Source organism: Delphinapterus leucas, chromosome 6, assembly GCF_059928025.1.
Source record: "Delphinapterus leucas isolate spDelLeu-1000000601 "Yukka" chromosome 6, BTC_Dleu_Yukka2, whole genome shotgun sequence".
NCBI lineage: Eukaryota > Metazoa > Chordata > Mammalia > Artiodactyla > Monodontidae > Delphinapterus > Delphinapterus leucas.
In genome coordinates, this window is record NC_143134.1 from 75,940,152 (window position 1) to 75,958,217 (window position 18,066).

An 18,066-nucleotide genomic window follows, 5' to 3' on the forward strand; every position below is an offset into this window, starting at 1 on the left:
TGTAAAACTATTTCCTCCCTCCTTTGCATGCTATCAGTACTTACATGCCTGACCTTTCTTTGATAGATAAGAAGTGTCCTGAGAATGAGTCCTATTTCTCTGTCAGATGTGTAAATCAGTGGTTCTCAAATTGTGACCCACAGACCAGCAGCATCGGCATTACCTGGAACTTTTCAGAAATGCGGTCTGTTAGATGTGCAGCATCACCCCAGACCTACTGGATCGGAAACTCTAGGAGTGGGCCCAGCAATCTGGGTTTGAACAAGCCCTCCAGGTGACTCTGGGCTCAAGTTTGAGAGCCCCTGCTGTGAGTTGTTCCCTTCTAGAATGGGGAAAGGAAGGAGGGAAAGAAATTGGGCAAGTGCCCCAGGGAGAAGTGGGCCTCGTACGGCAACCAAGTTGGCATGCAATGTAAACATCCATAGGACACAGCACAGACTTTCTTTGTTTCTTTCCTCTTTTATATCCCATGTACCAACCCTCTACTTCCTCAGAAAAGGTTTGAAGTGCTCTCAGGATCTCCATCAATTCCCATCTCCACCCCACCCCACTACCAGTCTGCTTAGAGTCCCTTCTTTTGGGGTAGTAGCAGGGTGGGACAAGGAGGATGGTGCTTATTCATTCCCTCATGTCATAATGAAGCAACATTATGTTTCAAAAAAGGGTTGGCATCAAGAACCCCAGCTTAGGGGCTTCCCTGGTGGCGCAGTGGTTGAGAGTCCGCCTGCCCATGCAGGGGACACGGGTTCGTGCCCCAGTCCAGGAGGATCCCACACGCCGCGGAGCGGCTGGGCCTGTGAGCCATGGCCGCTGAGCCTGCGTGTCCAGAGCCTGTGCTCCACAACGGGAGAGGCCACAGCAGTGAGAGGCCCGCGTACCGCAAAAAAAAAAAAGAGAACCCCAGCTTAGTTAGTGCTTCAAAACCCAACAAACCCCACACCTAGTAAATATATGTGAAGCACTTAAAGCAGCACCTGGTTCATAATGAGTGTTCGCTGTACCTAGGCGGTAATGGTGTTGCTGGTGATTACTGCAAGGGCCAGGTTTATCCACAGAGGGTGCCTGGGTTGGCATCTAGAAGCAGTTGTATTTGCACCCAGTGGGTAGTTGCTATGTTGAGAAGACTGCCAGCTGGAGATAGATCTTGATCTTGAAAGCTTCCACAGGCAAGTGAGGCTCCTTGAAGACAACGCCCTAACTGTTCCTTAACTGTGAGGGTGGTCATCAGCTGAGCTGCCACTGGCCTATCTGCACTTGCCACAGGATGGGGCTGGGATGAGCATTTGGGATCGCAAGTGTGGGAAGAAGGGCTGAAGAACATCAAGCAAAGAGGCCTTTTAGGGCCTTTCCAGTAAGAATTTAGTGTTGGGAAGCCCCAACTGCAAGGGGTAGGGTGGGTGGTCACATGACAGAAGACTGCCTATTAGATGCTGGCCACGAATGTGGGAACCTCTGAGCAAGCATGAGGGTGCAGGTCAGAAAGGCAGAGGGTCCCCAAGACCCACAGGCAGATCAGATCAGTGTTAAGGAAGCCAACGACCAGAGTTAGACTTGGAAGGCTCAAGTGAGAATTCTCGGTTCCAACCCCTTTTTTTGGTCATAGAAATGCTGTTTTACAGCCTGCTGTAGCCAGCAGAGCACCCCTTGTCCATATTAGGAGGATGAGGGGAGAGGGGGCAGGAGGAGGGAGGGGGAGTGAAAGAGGGAAAGGAAAGGAGGAGGGAGTGGAGAGGGATGGGAGAAAAGGGAAGGGGAGGACAGAAGGGAAGGGGAGGAAGGAGGGAGCGAGGAAGGGGACAAGGGAGGAGAGGGAAATAATGCTTGCTGGCCCCAGTGTGTCTACTGATTTCCAAGCCCTGTCCTACATGTTTTGCATGTACTTTCTCACTTAGTTATCAGAACTATGAGATTCGGTCGTGGAAGAGTCTAGAGGAAGAGAGTCTTATGCCTAATGAACTTGCAATGAACGTTTTCTGCCTAGGCTTTAAGATCTAAGGTAACCAAATCAATTTAATCTACAATAATGAGGCAAGTCAAATGCAGATTGAGTCATTAGGGATGAGGGGAGCTATGGAAAGGGAAGGGATCCACCAAGGCTTTCTGACTCCAGTAGAGGAATGCTGCTCCTCCAGATTCTGAAGCCCCTTAGCCTGGGTTCTCAAACTCATATGCCTATGGGGACCAGGAAGATGAATGCAATGTGTTAAATGGGCCTGTTATAAGGTGATAATAGGCAACAGATACTTGGCTTCAATGTCAGAAGGTTATAGGGAGTAGTGGGGATTATGGCGAAATGGAGCCCGCATACCACCTCTGAAGAGGCAGCACTACTCAGCTCTGGATTGTTATTGTCATGTGTCATGTGCAAGTAGCCTCAGTGTTACTGGACCTTCTAATTTTTCACCAGAAGCAGAGACCCCATGTTCAGGCAACATTCAGTGGCCCCACAAAATGCATCTGCAGGCAGTATCTGCCCTCAGATTTACTGGACCACAGTTGTGTATTTTCCTGAGTTGTGAGCAGAAGATGATCTCTTCTCTGTGTCCCTTTCTCCTTCCAGGCCATTACATTTACGTGGACACCTCCTTTGCCAAGCAGGGGGAGAAAGCCGTGCTGCTGAGTTCTGATGTACAGACTGAGGAATGGAGCTGCCTCCGACTGGTCTACCAGATAACCACATCTTCAGGGTCTCCATCAGAGCCCAGCCGGCTGAACCTCTATGTGAGATTTGATGATGAAAGCTTTGATCGCTTGCTTTGGTCAGCCAAGGAACCTTCGGACAGCTGGCTCATAGCCAGCTTGGACTTGCAAAACAGTTCCAAGAAATTCAAGGTAGGTAGAGTTTATGTGCAGGGCTTCTTATTTGGCATTATGCTATTCTAAGATCTTATGAAAACTTCTGCCATTGAAGTTAGTTATCTCCTGTGTTAGGATGTGACATCTTATGGGAGCTGCATCATAGAAAAATATCAGTAGTGTAAATTAGTATTTTGTTGATTCCTTAAAAGAGCTTCTTCCCAGATTTGTTTTGTGTGTATTTAAGTGGGATTTCTGTAAGACTCTAAAAGGGGCTCAAACCAACCTCTTCAATGGGAATTTATTTTCCAGTGGGCTTTAGGGAGCATTCTCATTTCTTATAATTTTTTTTCTTATAATTTTGTTTCATCCTCCTAAGTTATGTGTGGTATGTGTTTATGTTGTCTTCCTGATAGTTTGTTTGCTATAAATTTTGAACAAGACATTAACTGTAATAAAAAAAACGAAAATACATTGAAAGAGGAAAGATACTTAAAGGACATGTTCTGATTCCTTTTCAGAGATGGAAATTGTTCCATCAGAAGTAATGGGAAAATAAGGTAGAGAAAGTAAGATAAAGTTGGATGTGTATTGGAGCAGGGAAGGAAGATGTAATCTGAACTCGGCCATGAAGTGTGATATTTAGTGAGAACATGTCATGGGGGACAAAGCGGAGCCTTCAAGAAAATGTTCTCCATTCCTAGTCCCCTTTTCAATTCCCTATCCCATATCTCTTCTTCCTCAACAAGCTTTGAAATACGGTATTCTCCTACATTCCCTGTCTACTTGTAGTCCCTCCCATCAGGCAGCAGGGTGGATTAAGGGACGGAGCATTGAAGGTCTGAGCTCCCTATTTCACAGCGTCCTCCGGACAGTGTATCACACCCTAAATCTACCAGCATAGCTGCAAAATATTGGACTAAAATCACATAAGGAGAAGCAAATATTTTCAGAAGCAGGACCTACTGTGAACAGTGCTTGAAATCAGCCACATAAGTTGTTATGCTTCCCTCTGTTCTTCATGTAAAATTTTCAAATTTTCAGTAATATAGAAACTACAAGATGAGTTTTGAGCGTCTTCCACCTCATGCAGAAATCCCCCACCACTAGTCAAATGGCACTTCCTACCTCCTCCTGCAAGGAATTTTTTTTTCCCTGCTGAGGCCTCTGCCTTCAGTTCCTGGCTAGTCTCAGAATGGATTTCCCCAGGGATACAAGCTCTCCTGTCCATCTGCAGCCAACTGGTGCCACCACAAGCACCGGAGAAGGTGGTGACTGTGCTTACGACGGAAGACGGCTGACTCTGAGCTCTTATTGGACACCTTGATCACCTCAAAGTTCTGAGAATATGTGTATGAGCTTGTGTACACACACACACACACACACACACACACACACACAGACACACACACACAGACACACACACATATGCCTTCTTTCAGTAAAGTCCATCATGAGATTGGTATCCTATAGCAATGAGCCGAGACAAACAATCTCGTTTTGCCTTGAATCGCTGAACAGCTCCTGACAAGTAGCTGAAATACTGATAAAGGACACGTGGTGTTTTGAAGTCTAACTCCCTTCTCCCGCATGTGTTGTACAGATTTTAATAGAAGGTGTGGTAGGACATGGAAATACAGCCAGCATTGCACTCTTTGAAATCAAGATAACAACTGGCTACTGTATCGGTAAGTGGGTTTCCTTTTCATTGCATCAGAACATGCATCTTTTTCTAAAATCTCCTGTTGCCAGAGGGAATTGAATCAATCTGAAAGGCAGGGCATTTTATAAACGACACCATGCAGTGCATTTTGAATTTTGCATCACTTGCGTGTTGTATGATGTTTCTCTGTCTTTAGCAGAGGAAGGCTCATTAGAGTTTGCCCCGATTGACTGGGTTGATGAAAGAAAAGTAGATGCAGCGACTGTAACCTGAGTTGCTGCCTTAAGCTCAACGTATTCTAATAAACGTGACATCCAGTTTGCTGCATATTCAGCTTTTTGTAGCTTTTGCCAGAAAGCAGGCGTCCTGTTACCTCTTTATTACCTCTTTCCTCACTTTCCTCCATTTCTCTCTTACACACCATTGCTCTGTCTTTATACTCACAGTTGTCACTTAGATTCCACTTGAGCAGGGTTGGTAGGTGCCTCTTCTGTGCCAGCTTCTGAGAGGGCATCAAAAGCAGACATACTCTATGTCCTGAGGTCACTCACCTTCCATTCGCCTCCTACTGAAGCTGTTTCTGTATATGACAAATTCTGCTGGAGAAGGACAAGCCGTGCTGTGGAGGTGTCGGGAGGAGGGGAGAAAATTGGACAGGACTAAATCCAGGAGATGCATTTGAGCTGTAGTTTCAAGAAGGAGTAGAATTTAGTCAGGTAGAGGAGCAGGGTAGGAAGGAAAGCACTCTTTCTGGGCAGACCCCATAGTGGGTGGACAGCACCGAGTGTGTCCAGGCAAAGGCGAGAGGCTGGGTAGCGTTTGAGGTGAGAATCAGCACTGTTAAGGGAGTCTGTTAAGGAAGAGTCTGGAGCCCAGCTGTGGAGCTTGGGTTCCGGGATTATGTGGTTGGGAGGCGTTAGAAGTCAGTCATCAGGGGAGGGGTCTGCAGCTGCGTTTTCAGATGATGACTGGCTGCCGCATGGAAAATGAGTTGGAAACAAAGAAAATAGGTCAGAGATAGAAAAGCCCTTAGGAAGTGATTGTGACCTTACAGAGGGGACGTACGAGGGTCTAAAATTGGGGTTGGCAGTGGAATGGGATAAAGATGGTAGATCTGAGGGATTTTTCAGCACTGACCGTACTTGGAGGCTGAATGGCTGTGGAAAGGAAAGAGGCAAGAGAGTCAAGGGCAGTTCTGAAAGAAAACCGACCTAGATTGCGACCATTTTCTGAAGATTGTGACCATTTTCTGAGTTAAGACTGTATCTTCCTTGGAGCTCCTTAGTGGCGGCTGCGGGGATCTTAACACCCTACAGACTTGAGTCGGACATACCTAGTGGAGCGCCACCTGCTGTCTTAGTCAATGCACTGCTCCCCTCAGCTTCTGTTTCATTACCGGCAAAATGGGGATAAAATATTTCCCTCGTAGGATTGTTGTGGGGACTAATAAGATCAGGGATGTGAAGGTTATTGTCACAGTGCTTGGCACTCAAAAATGTTAATTGCCTTTCTCCAAATCACTTGATGGCTTCTAGTTTGTTTAAAACACAAAAGGAGCGCTGATATTTCTTCTTGTTGAACTGTATGATCGTACTCTCACCTTACCTTTCTTTCTGTGCACTCTTTTTGCTCCCCTTGTTTCCTCATCTGTAAAATGAGGTTAATGATAGTACATTACCTTGTAGGGTTGTTTTGAGGATTAGATAATTTAATTTGTATAAAGTGCTCAGAATACTGCCTGGCACATTGAGGAATATTTTGCTTTTCCTTTACTCTGCGGCAGCCTTTGGCACCGACTCTTGGCCATGGGTTAGCGGATGCTGTAGTGGAAAAGTTGAAAATGAAAATCTTAAAAATGTTCAGTGCTTGTTAATACAAAAGCACACTGATAACTGTATCAGTCAGGACCCTGGCAGGAAAGTGGAAACAGAGTACATTCAACCTGAGTAATTTGAGGAAAACTCACTAAAGGGACTACAAAGGTGTGGGTGGGTGAAGGAAACCAGTCAAAGCTAGTGCAGTAATCCAGGACTAGTCAGAGTGATGACTCATGAGCCATCAATATCTTTAGGTCTGAAGGGGCAAGGGAGAAGCGGTTACCAGAACCTGGAGACAGTAGCTGTACGGTCCCTCAATAGAGAGACACAGCCAACACATGGCAACCTGGCAGAGAGGGAGCTGGAGGAATAAACACCCCCAACCTTGCTCTCCTCCTACCTTCCATTGGTTGAATCCAATGAGAAGCCAGAAGGCAGGGAAGTCCATACAAGGCCGTACAGGTCAGCCTCTGGAGAATGGAGCCCCGTGGAAGAAAGGTGGGTGGGACTGGAGGGGCCAATAAGAGATGACCAGCACAATCACACTTCATATTTTTAATTGATAATTATGGGGGTCAATGAAAGAACTGGCTTGTGAGTTTCTTGTTCCCCGTAAAGGAGTCTGTTGACTGGGAACAATTTATCTGTGCAAACATGTCAGTGCTATTGAAAAGGGGAAAGAGAATCTCTTTGTCTTCTCTTTTATCTCCACTCCGGAGCTGCAGAAGGACCCAGTGCCTAAGATATTCCTGTCCCGACTACGCTGACCAGGTTCTTGTTTATAAGCAAAGCAGATGATTTTAGCATCTAGGAAACATGCCCCTTAGCCCTTAGCTTAGCACCTTGTCTACCATCGAGAGAGAAGGGGATGGGGGAATGGGCTACCAGAAAGGTGGTGGATAAACTTTCTGGAGCTAAAAGCATAGCTCTAAATAGTGCTTTGACACAGAGTTGGCTGATTGACCAAGCACTAACCATGTGTCTGGCACTGTGCTGGCAGCTGTCCACACTTACCACAGCCCTGTGCAGGGGGAGTGTCCCCCTATTTCTCCTAGGAACACATAGAGGCTAGGAGAGGTCACACAGCAAGCCACATGGCAAGTAGGCAGAAGGGCCACAATCCAAAGAAGCAATGATGAATTATAATCTCTGTTCATTACAGGATCTCTCTTCTTGACCGACATTGTCCAGGGGTCCTGGTACGAAGATCCCAGTGGTCAAAGGGAGTGAGAAACATGTCTGAGTATCTAATAGCAAACTGCAGTAAGCCTGGGTGTACCCAGGCATAACTACATCTACGTGAAGTCTGTTTTTATTTCTCTCTTGCCAGAATGTGACTTTGAAGAAAATCATCTCTGTGGCTTTGTGAACCGCTGGAACCCCAACGTGAACTGGTTTGTTGGAGGAGGAAATATGCGGAACTCCCACTCCATTCTTCCGCAGGACCACACCTTCAGGAGTGAACTGGGTGAGCTGGGGACAAATGGAGTCCTCGTTCCAGGATAACTGTTTCTGCCATCTCTCTCTACATTGACCTGACTGTGGCTTGTCGACAGAGAAGGAGACAGAGAGAGGAGGGTGAGTAGGGACCGAGAGACCTGGTGGAAGAGAAGAGTAAGCCGTGAGAGAGAGGCAAACTGCAGACACGAGCTCTGTAACTAAGGAGAAGGCCACCCAGATAACAGCTTTTCTTCCCCTGTGACCTGGTCTTGCTATTTTCTTTTTCTTTTTTTTTTTTAACATCTTTATTGGAGTGTAATTGCTTTACAATGGTGTGTTAGTTTCTGCTTTACAACAAAATGAATCAGTTATATATATACATGTGTTCCCATATCTCTTCCCTCTTGCGTCTCCCTCCCTCCCACCCTCCCTATCCCACCCCTCCAGGCGGTCACAAAGCACCGAGGTCTTGCTATTTTCACATTTCCATATTATGCTTGACTTTCTTCTGTTTGCTGTTCAACATTTCTTATTTCTAAAGACAAGGCTGGAATAATCCTAGGTTACTTTTCACTAAAAATACATGGAGTGATGGGAATAAGTTTTTAAGAACTTCCCTGGTGGCAGGGAGGGGAGCCAATAGTACTGATGGTCAGTCCTGAATGCGGTGAGCAATAGGGCCCCCTAGTGGCCAAGCGGGCTGGCTCTCTGCAGGGAAAATAGAGAGGAGAGGTCATCAGTGAGCAGTGGGCTGGAGGAGAAAGTCCCCACAGAGACAGGGCAAGGGCTTGCGTCCTTGTGAGTTATGGCAGCTCTCACCAGGACCTTGGTAGGCTTCATAAAAGCCTAGGTCTCCCTGCAGTTGCAAAACATTCCAGTCATCAACTGTAAGTTCTTGTTGGCCAGCGAGAAGATTCTGGTGACTGGCTTTCCATCAAGGACAGAGAGAATAGGAGCGTTGGTTCTGCCGCAAAGGGTAACATTCTCCCTTTCATTCCTTTGCCATGCAGATACTGAGGTGATCTGCTCAGTCACAGTAAACTGCTGATGACGACAGTGTGTCCCCTTCAGCTGCCTGAAGACATGGCAACTTTTTATGGTTCTTTACTTCATTCCTCATTCACTGTAGTTTCTCTTCACGTGAATATTTTTAACCACGTCTCCAACTTTTTTTAAGTGTCCATCCTATGGCTTATCTTGGCTTTGGACAGTCTTCATTCTGTCCTTATTGTTATCTTTGCTCCTGTTCTGTCTCCTTTATATCCAGAGTCTCAGATTCAGTTTCCCAAAGGGGCCAGGCAGATGGTATAAAGAGAGTGACATATAGGCTGGGTGAGGACGGTGGCAAACTAGAGAGCATGGACCACGTACAAAGAGTACTCAACTTCAATTAGTTGCCACCATGCGAGAATGCAAGCCCAGGGAACCAGGTCTTTCAGTTTTGCAAGATAATCAGCAAGGCATGGGTTTTATGTGAAATTTCCCCAATTTTTAACTTGGTGAATATTCTCTTAAAAAACACCACAAGGCCAACCAAACACATCTTCAGGTCAGACCCAGTTAGCCAACTTCTACTTTGCAACCTTTTATGTAAGTTCCTTTTCTTTTTTAACATGCCCAGGCTTCTTAGAACAACATATTTATAAGTAACCATATATAAGAAAGGTTTGGAGTCTCCTGTCTCCTGTGGTTTACCTGCTTAAGACAAAACCAACTTTTTTTTTTGCGGTACTCGGGCCTCTCACCGTTGCGGCCCCTCCCGCTGCGGAGCACAGGCTCCGGGCGCGCAGGCTCAGCGGCCATGGCTCACGGGCCCAGCCGCTCCACGGCATGTGGGATCTTCCCGGACCGGGGCACGAACCCGTGTCCCCTGCATCGGCAGGCGGACTCTCAACCACTGCGCCACCCGAGAAGCCCTGGATCTAGCATTTGCGTTCATTCAACACTGTATTAGGTATGATTGGAAAAATGACAATTAAAATGACAGGTCCTCTATGGCCCCTGCATGGTTTCAAGGAACATACATTTGAGAAAGAGGAAAAGATTTCTACCACAAATGGATGTAAGACAAAGTAGTATGTGTCGAGTGCTTCCAAAAAAAAAAGAAAGGTGCTTGGTATTCAGCGACAAGAGGGATCACTTACTGTTTGGATGTTCTAGAAGACATGATGTGAGAAGTCAAGTGTATTTGAAGGATGGGCATGATTTGGACAGGCAGAGACAAGAGAGGCAGGAGCCATGATGCCTCTGGCAAGGGGTAGCAGCTGAGAGAGAGAGATGAGTGAGAAAACAGTATGGGGGCAGTTCTAAAAGGCTTTGAATGCCAGGAAAGAGATTTTAACTTTATTCCATTGATGATGGGAGGCCATTGGAGGTCTTTGAGAAGAGAGAGTTGCAATCACAGCAATGTGTTAGTTTGATTAACCAGATGGTGATTATCTCAGTAGATACAGGACTGAAAGGTAGAACAAGAGAACGAAAAATGCCCCAGAAACCATTTCTTTAGATACATCTATGGTCACTTACATAAGGAATTGAAATTAGAAAAAGACCAAAAATGTATTCATTTCCTTCTTTTAAAAGTAAGGTTTAGCACTCTTGGAGATGACAAAAGATTTGGGTTTCCATATGTATATCCATATTTTGGTCCTAAAGACACACAGCCCATCACTACTTGTGGCCATTGTAGGAACCACACGTCTAATGAGTGTTATGTGTAGAGTGAATGATAAGCTGTTATGACAGATTAATCCATGAATCTGAATGAGTATTTTAAATGACAGTTGGGTTAACTCAAAACAATAAAATGTTACTACCTCTTGAAACCTTTGTTTAAATGAATAAAACAACTAACAGTGTCTTGGGGTTTCGAAAAGAAATGCCAGATGACATTTTCTTAATTTATGGAAGTTGGCTGATTTTGAGATTGTTTTTCTGCCATTTTTAAAAATTCTAGTGCAAGGAATAGAGAGAATCTTGAAAGACTAATGCATTAAAATTGCAATAATCCTTGGTGTCATTATCACAGATGTACAAGCTTCAGTGTTAGATAACTGTTCCCAAATTACTTAAAAATTAGTTCCAAAGTCAGATCCTCTGGGTAACCAATATCATGACCTAATAATTACTTGTTCAGTGCATCATTTTTCATTCTCAATGATGGCAAGGGCCAGGTGGCTTGGAGAACACATATTTCTTGGGAGAGACAGCAGACCTGTGGACTAGTGTCAAATCATCCACTTGACTATGTTACCTGAGTATCATCTATTCTTTGAAGAATGCATCACCACTAGTTCTTCCTCACTCTCATTTGTGAGCACAGAACATTCTGACCATATTTGCATCAACAAGAGATAGAGAAGGAGGACTAGGCTAGAGGTCAGAAGGCTTGTGCTCCAGACCCAGTTAGTAATCAGAGCCCTGTATTACTTTGGGTGATCAGTGGACATTTGGTCCTGTCTAGAACGTCCAGTAAGACATTTGGCCCATGCCATAAGGTCCTTGAAATTTGGTCCTCTCCAAAACATCCATAAGCATATTTGGTCCATGCCAAATGGTTTTGGACAGGACCAAATATCAAGGACCTTTGGCATCTACCAAATGTCATATGGACCAGATATCTTATGGATATCTTATGGACTTGAGGATATGGGGAAGGGGAAGGGGAAGCTGTGAAAAAGCGAGAGAGTGGCATGGACATATATACACTACCAAACGTAAAATAGATAGTTAGTGGGAAGCAACCGCACAGCACAGGGGGATCAGCTCAGTGCTTTGTGACCACCTAGAGGGGTGGGATAGGGAGGGTGGGAGGGAGGGAGACGCAAGAGGGAAGAGATATGGGAACATATGTATATGTATAGCTGATTCACTTTGTTATAAAGCAGAAACTAACACACCATTGTAAAGCAATTATACTCCAATAAAGATGTTAAAAAGAAAATTACTGAAAATATGGAAGACTGACAATGACTGAGAAACAATATTATTAGACTATGTAACAAAAATAGCCAAAGCAATCTTGAAAAAGAAAAATGGAGTTGGAGGAATCAGGCTCCCTGACTTCAAACTATACCACAAAGCTACAGTAATCAAGACAGTATGGTGCTGCCCCAAAAACAGAACTATAGATCAGTGGTACAAGATAGAATGCCCAGAGATAAACCCATGCACTATGGGCACCTAATTTATGACAAAGGAGGCGAGAACATACAATGGAGAAAAGACAGCCTCTTCAATAAGTGGTGCTGGGAAAACTGGACAGCTACATGTAAAAGAATGAAATTAGAAAACCACCTAACACCATACACAAAAATAAACTCCAAGTGGGTTAAAGACTTAAATGTAAGACAATACACTATAAAACTCTTATAGGAGGAAAACATAAACCATAACAAGATCTTTGACATAAACCACAGCAAGATCCTTTTTGACCCACCTCCTAGCGTAATGGAAGTAAAAACAAAAATAAACAAATGGGACCTAATGAAACTTCAAAGCTTTTGCACAGCAAAGGAAACCATAAACAAGACAAAAAGACAACTCTCAGAATGGGAGAAAATATTTGCAAATGAAACAACAGACAAAGGATTAATCTCCAAAATATACAAACAGTTCATGGGGCTCAATATCAAAAAAACAAACAATCCAGTTAAAAAATGGGCAGAAGACCTAAATAGACATTTCACCAAGGAAGACATACAGATGGCCAAGAGGCATATGAAAGATGCTCAATGTCACTAATTATTAGAGAAACGCAAATCAAAACTACAATGAGGTATCACCTCACACCAGTCAGAATGGTCATTATCAAAAAATCTAGAAACAATAAATGCTGGAAAGGGTGTGGTGAAAAGGGAACCCTCCTGCACTGTTGGTGGGAATGTAAATTGATACAACCAGTATGGAAAACAGTACGGAAGTTCCTTAAAAAACTAAAAATAGAACTACCATACGACCCAGCAATCCCACTACTGGGCATATACCCTGAGAAAACCATAATTCAAAGAGACATGTACCACAATGTTCATTGCAGCTCTGTTTACAATAGCCAGGACATGGAATCAATCTAAATGTCCATCGACAGATGAATGGATAAAGACGATGTGGCACATATATACAATGGAATATTACTCAGCCATAAAAAGAAATGAAATTGAGTTATCTGTAGTGAGGTGGATGGACCTAGAGTCTGTCATACAGAGTGAAGTAAGTCAGAAAGAGAAAAAACAAATACCATATGCTAATGCACGTACATGGAATCTAAAAAAAAAAAAAAAAATGGTACTAATGAACCTAGTTGCAGGGCAGGAATAAAGAGGTAGACATAGAAAATGGACTTGAGGACATGGGGTGGGAGGGCGAAGCTGGGGCAAAGTAAGAGTAGCATCGACATATATACACTACCAAATGGAAAATAGTTGGCTGGTGGGAAGCAGCTGCATAGCACAGGGAGATCGGCTCGTGCTTTGTGATGACCTAAAGGGGTGGGATAGGGAGAATGGGAGTGGGGCTCAAGAGGGAGGAGATATATGGACATGTGTATGCATGTGGCTGATTCGCTTTGTTGTGCAACAGAAACTAACAGTATTGTGAAGCAATTATACTCCAATAGAGATCTATTTAAAAAAAAAACAAGAGTGCTTTGGGTCCCTCCTGAGTACATATAAATACATTGCATTTGACATTAGAAAAAAAGAAAAAGGGGGACTAAAGGGACTAAGGAATGGGAAAAAGAGGACCTGGCCTTTCTAATATCTCGCTATATCAAGAGATAGGCATGATGACATGGTCATCCCTGAGGAGCACAAAGACTTGGTAGTAGGGTATATCACCCCAGCTGTAGGCACTCGCCTCTCTCCTCTCCCCTCCCTCTCTCCATCCCATCTCCTCCTCTTCATCTTTTCTATCTTTTCTCTTCTTCCTTGGCTATTCTAAAACACCTGCCAAAGGCAGGCAGCTTTGCCTTCTAGCATTGTTTAGTCCCCTGACATCAATACCAAGGCCTAAAGAAGTTGTTGATCCTGAGCCTGAAGGGAAGGAATCCAGGAAGACTTTTATCTCCCTTCCAGCAAAGCATCTAATTATAGTCATCCTAGTCAGAGCCTGAACATCAGAATGACGCTTCTTCATTGATCACTCATTCATTCATTCATTCAACAAACACATAATAAGCACTCTTTATAGGTCAGGTATTCTCGCATATCCTGGTGATACAAAAACTGTCACTGACCTCAAAGAGATCACAGGAACCAATTCTTCCCAAGTGCTATTCCCTAGAATACCAGTACTTGAGTATAAAAGTCTTTATATGAGAGAAGAAGGGCTATATACGTGATCAAATAAACTGTGGAAACCCAGAGCTAAAGAAAGCTAAACAGATTTATTTCAGGACTTCTCAGTGCCTTTAATATAGTTCTGTGTTAATGTATATTATGGCATTTCTCAAAATGTTCAAATACTGAAATGCTATGTAAACATGCATAGTGATGTATTATCAATAGAGGTATGAAATAAATGATATGGGATCATAGAGAAGTGAAAGACTACCTTGGTTTTGGGGTTCAGGGGAGGCTTTCTACAAGAAGTCATGTCAGAACTGGAATTTGGCCTGATGGATAAGGAGAAGATAAGTTTAGCATATGCAGAGGTGTACAGGCATGAGAGTGAATGGTTTCTTTGATGTCTGGGGAGTATTTGAGAATGCCAGTATGGAAGATGGTGGCAGAGTAGGCCCTAGATCCTAGGTTATGTTTCTGCTTATGATCAGCGGGAACCTTGAATACTTACCTTCCACTCACTTCTTCCAGCTCTTCTCTGCTATTTCACTTCGACTTCTCTTCAACTTTTGGAGTGAGGTTTTGCCCAATCAGTAGCCAAAGAGCCTTCTCATTCCCACCCAATACACACACACACACACACACACACACACACACACACACACACACACACACACACACACACACACACACACACACTCATTCATACTCCTCCCGTGTAGACTCCTATGTTAAGACTTCCCCGCTGCATAGGACGGGGCTAAAAAAAGATGGGTTCTAAAAATTCTAAAATGTTTTACTTGAAAAGCTCTGTGCTCATATGACTCAAAGGTTTGACCGAGATCACTCTTGGGGAAAAAAAAAACCTCCAATGTGCTAAACAAGAGAGAGGTTGCCTTCTTATTACATTTACCTTCTACCAGGTATATTGATTTTTCCCTGAGCTCCATCAATTTTGGTGGCAAAGGAAAGATTAGATGGTTCAGATGTCTGCCCGCAGCAGCAGATTTGCCTCTATATAAACTCATCTCCTGTTCATTCGTTTCCTGGAAGCAGCTTATGTTTTTGCTTTCAGATGAAAACTGGAGAAACAAACAGCAGGGGTGAGGGCAGCTGTGTGCCTGCTCAGAAACTTCAGAGCTGCAGAGCTGCCGAAGGAAGTCTTCCCCGGAGGCTCTGGCTTCTGTGTTATAGAAAAGGGAACAGTGAATGTAATATCTGAAAAATATTATGTGGTTATAAGTTTTCCTTCATTTGGCTGTGTGTTTTTAACAGCCCCAAACAGTGAGTCAGATTTTTCAAATGAGCACCATGTCTCCAAATTCCTGTCTTATGGTGGAAATGACTACCGCAGAAAGATTGTGATGGAATACTGAAGGGGATGGGATATTATGTTGCTTTTTCTTACTCAGTTTGGATTCATCACATATGGATTTTTTTTCCTTTGTTAATATTTTATGAAGTGAAACAAAATCCTTCAGGGGGTAACCTACTGACAGCTCAGATCATTACTGTCTCCTACCTGCCTTAGCAAAAAGAAGATAATTGCTGGAAAGATAATGAGGGAAATCTGTTTCTTTGATGAGATTTTAAAAATCAGGTCTGCATATGGTGCCATCGTAGAAGGAGCTGAACAAAGTTTCAAAATGTAAAATAAGGTCAGAACTGTTTTATTCCATCAAAGACCATGAGATGGATGGATCATCTTTCCATAACTCATGACATTCTTTTCCCATTTCAGTTTGGATTGAGTTCAAGCATCATCTTAACAGCACCTGTTCATTCTCTCTCTGCATTGATCCATTTGGTTCATTGCATAAGCACCCAGTAGGGGAGCAGCTTTATTAATTTTCTTACCATTGCCTTTGTGCAAGCTCTGCTGGATCTCCTTTCTCTGTCCCTGGGTGACTTTACCGTGGCTTTCCAGGCACTTTCAAGTATTAACAAATAGCTTCATTTTTAAGGATTAAGTTCAGTCAAGTCAAAACTCCAATTTCTCATCCAGTTCAAATTTTCCCCCAGACCAGACCACAGAGCAGCATCAGAGAAGGGATTGGGCTTTATTTCCTCATACTTCTTCCCTTTGCTCTTTTCTTCCTCTTCCCCCACTCACATTGCTGCTTCTAGTTCCTCCAGGGTTGGGAAAGGTGGGATGGGGGTGGAACAGAAATGGAAGGGAAGGCGACAAAAGGTTGTATGTGACCAGTGCTGTTTAATCTGGGGTCAATGCCCTTCACACTGCAGGTGGCCAGATGCTGGCCATTTCTCTCACAGCCAATGACAAAAATGATGCACTCTCTGACTGGCCATCTATGAATCCCCCTTAGTGCCTGTCACTAGGTACACCACACCAGCCCCTTTCTTTTTTAACATCACCAGCCCCTTTCTGTTGGGGTTAACACCCTGCATGCAGTCCCTTTGAGAAGAGTTGTTTAAGGCGCTCTAGCCCAGCTACCTTCTGAGTTGCCCATTTACGCTTAGGGAAAACTCAAATCCTTGCCCCATCAACCTCTGGAAGTACAGCTCCCTGGCAACAAAAATCCTTTCTCTCCATTCTGCCCTCACAGGCCCCTACAACCTCTAGCTGCATGCAGCCAAGAGTTAGGCCCCAGCCTCTGTACCCCACAAACTCCAGTTACCACTGATCAAATTCTACCATTAACTCTGCCACCCTCCTCTCAAGGCCCAAGGCAGTCACAGAACCCAGGAACTTGCGAGCATGGGTGGGGATGAAATTAGATGGTAGTTTCCCTCCCCCATCCTCTCTACAAGTGGTTCCCTGAAGCCCCCTCCCTTGGATCAAGGTAAGAAAGGGGAAGCAATCTCCTCCCGTTCCCTTGGGGGGTCAAAAAGAAACACATGGCAGGTCAGCTCTGTGACAACTCTCTTCAAAGAAACTCTGTCTCCAGTCTCTCTGATCCCTCCTTGGCCTTCTCATATATACAGGCTAGCAGGGTTGGTGGAGAGATGGGCTACTCTGGTAGAGCTGGCTTAGATTCCAGGTCTGCCACAAGGTAGCACATCCAACAGGGATGGTCTAGCACCACTCTGTAGAAAGTAGAGGGACTTGTCCCCCATCGTTCTTGGCACTGAGGTCTTAGCAGAAACTAGGAGAAGTTCCATTCAATCTGACTCTACTATAGAGTCAGACTCTATTATAGTAAAACTTACCCAAACCCTTAGAACTAAAGGTTCAGCAGATGACTCTCAGATCCATAGACTGGAGAGAGGACATGATAACTTTCTGTCTTTGGGTGCTGTCTCCTCACGATGGCAGCAGACCAGCTGGCATACGTTCCTTCAAGTTTTCTCCCTTACCTGGGAGACAGCTTGTCCAGACAACCACGACACAGATGCAGACGTTGCAACTGGAGCACAAATGTGGCCAACGGGACCAAATCATAGATGAGTCAGAGGACGCCATTGGCATCGCAACCAAGCCAAGGGCAATCTCTGTGGAATGCTGGTTAGCCAGACTGTTTGAAAATAAAAGTTCAGGAGCTGCCCTCAAAGTTCTTTTCCTAAGTCAAGGGAAAATGGCTGACTATCAGTGGGCCACCGGTTCCACAACAACAGTTGAGGCAGTACAGAGGACTGCTGCAAGAAAGGAAGAAAGTCCTCTTCAGAAGCGAGTGTACATGTGCCGTTATCGCAGGCATTATGCCAGAGGGGCCTGAGCTTTGGCTGGCATCACTGAGAGTTTTGATCTTTCAACAGGATCCCCAGTGATTTGGTTGATTATAGGATCCTTTCCACCTAAGATCTATCTGTACCTAGTTTCATCTACTCAGACTTAAAGGATCTGATAAAAGTTGCTTCTTCTAGAGATTCTGCTGGCTCTAGAACCCTGGACCAGATAGCAGGGTTGGCCTCATTGAGCTGGGCAGGAAAATTCTCATAATATCAGACACTAGACATAATTTCCCGAGGACTCCAGGCTACCTTTTTCATTCCCCTTGGAAGGGTACACAAAACAGTGCCTGCACACACCCCCCAACCACTGGCTTCTCTTCCTCAGAGCAGATTGTACCCGATGCCACACACTCAGCCTGGGCTGGTGGTCATTTCTCTG

The 18,066-nt window shown here is 44.5% G+C and overlaps 1 protein-coding gene across 1 annotated transcript in view; it reads left to right on the forward strand.

The window, feature by feature from the left end:
• Window positions 1-18,066, forward strand: part of MAMDC2 (MAM domain containing 2) — a 178,493-nt gene that overhangs the window by 87,384 nt on the left and 73,043 nt on the right. The window contains exons 3-5 of the mRNA XM_022573534.2: window positions 2,561-2,832; window positions 4,400-4,484; window positions 7,607-7,744. Of these exons, the coding sequence (XP_022429242.2) occupies window positions 2,561-2,832; window positions 4,400-4,484; window positions 7,607-7,744 (495 nt within the window). The remainder of the gene's footprint in view (window positions 1-2,560; window positions 2,833-4,399; window positions 4,485-7,606; window positions 7,745-18,066) is intronic.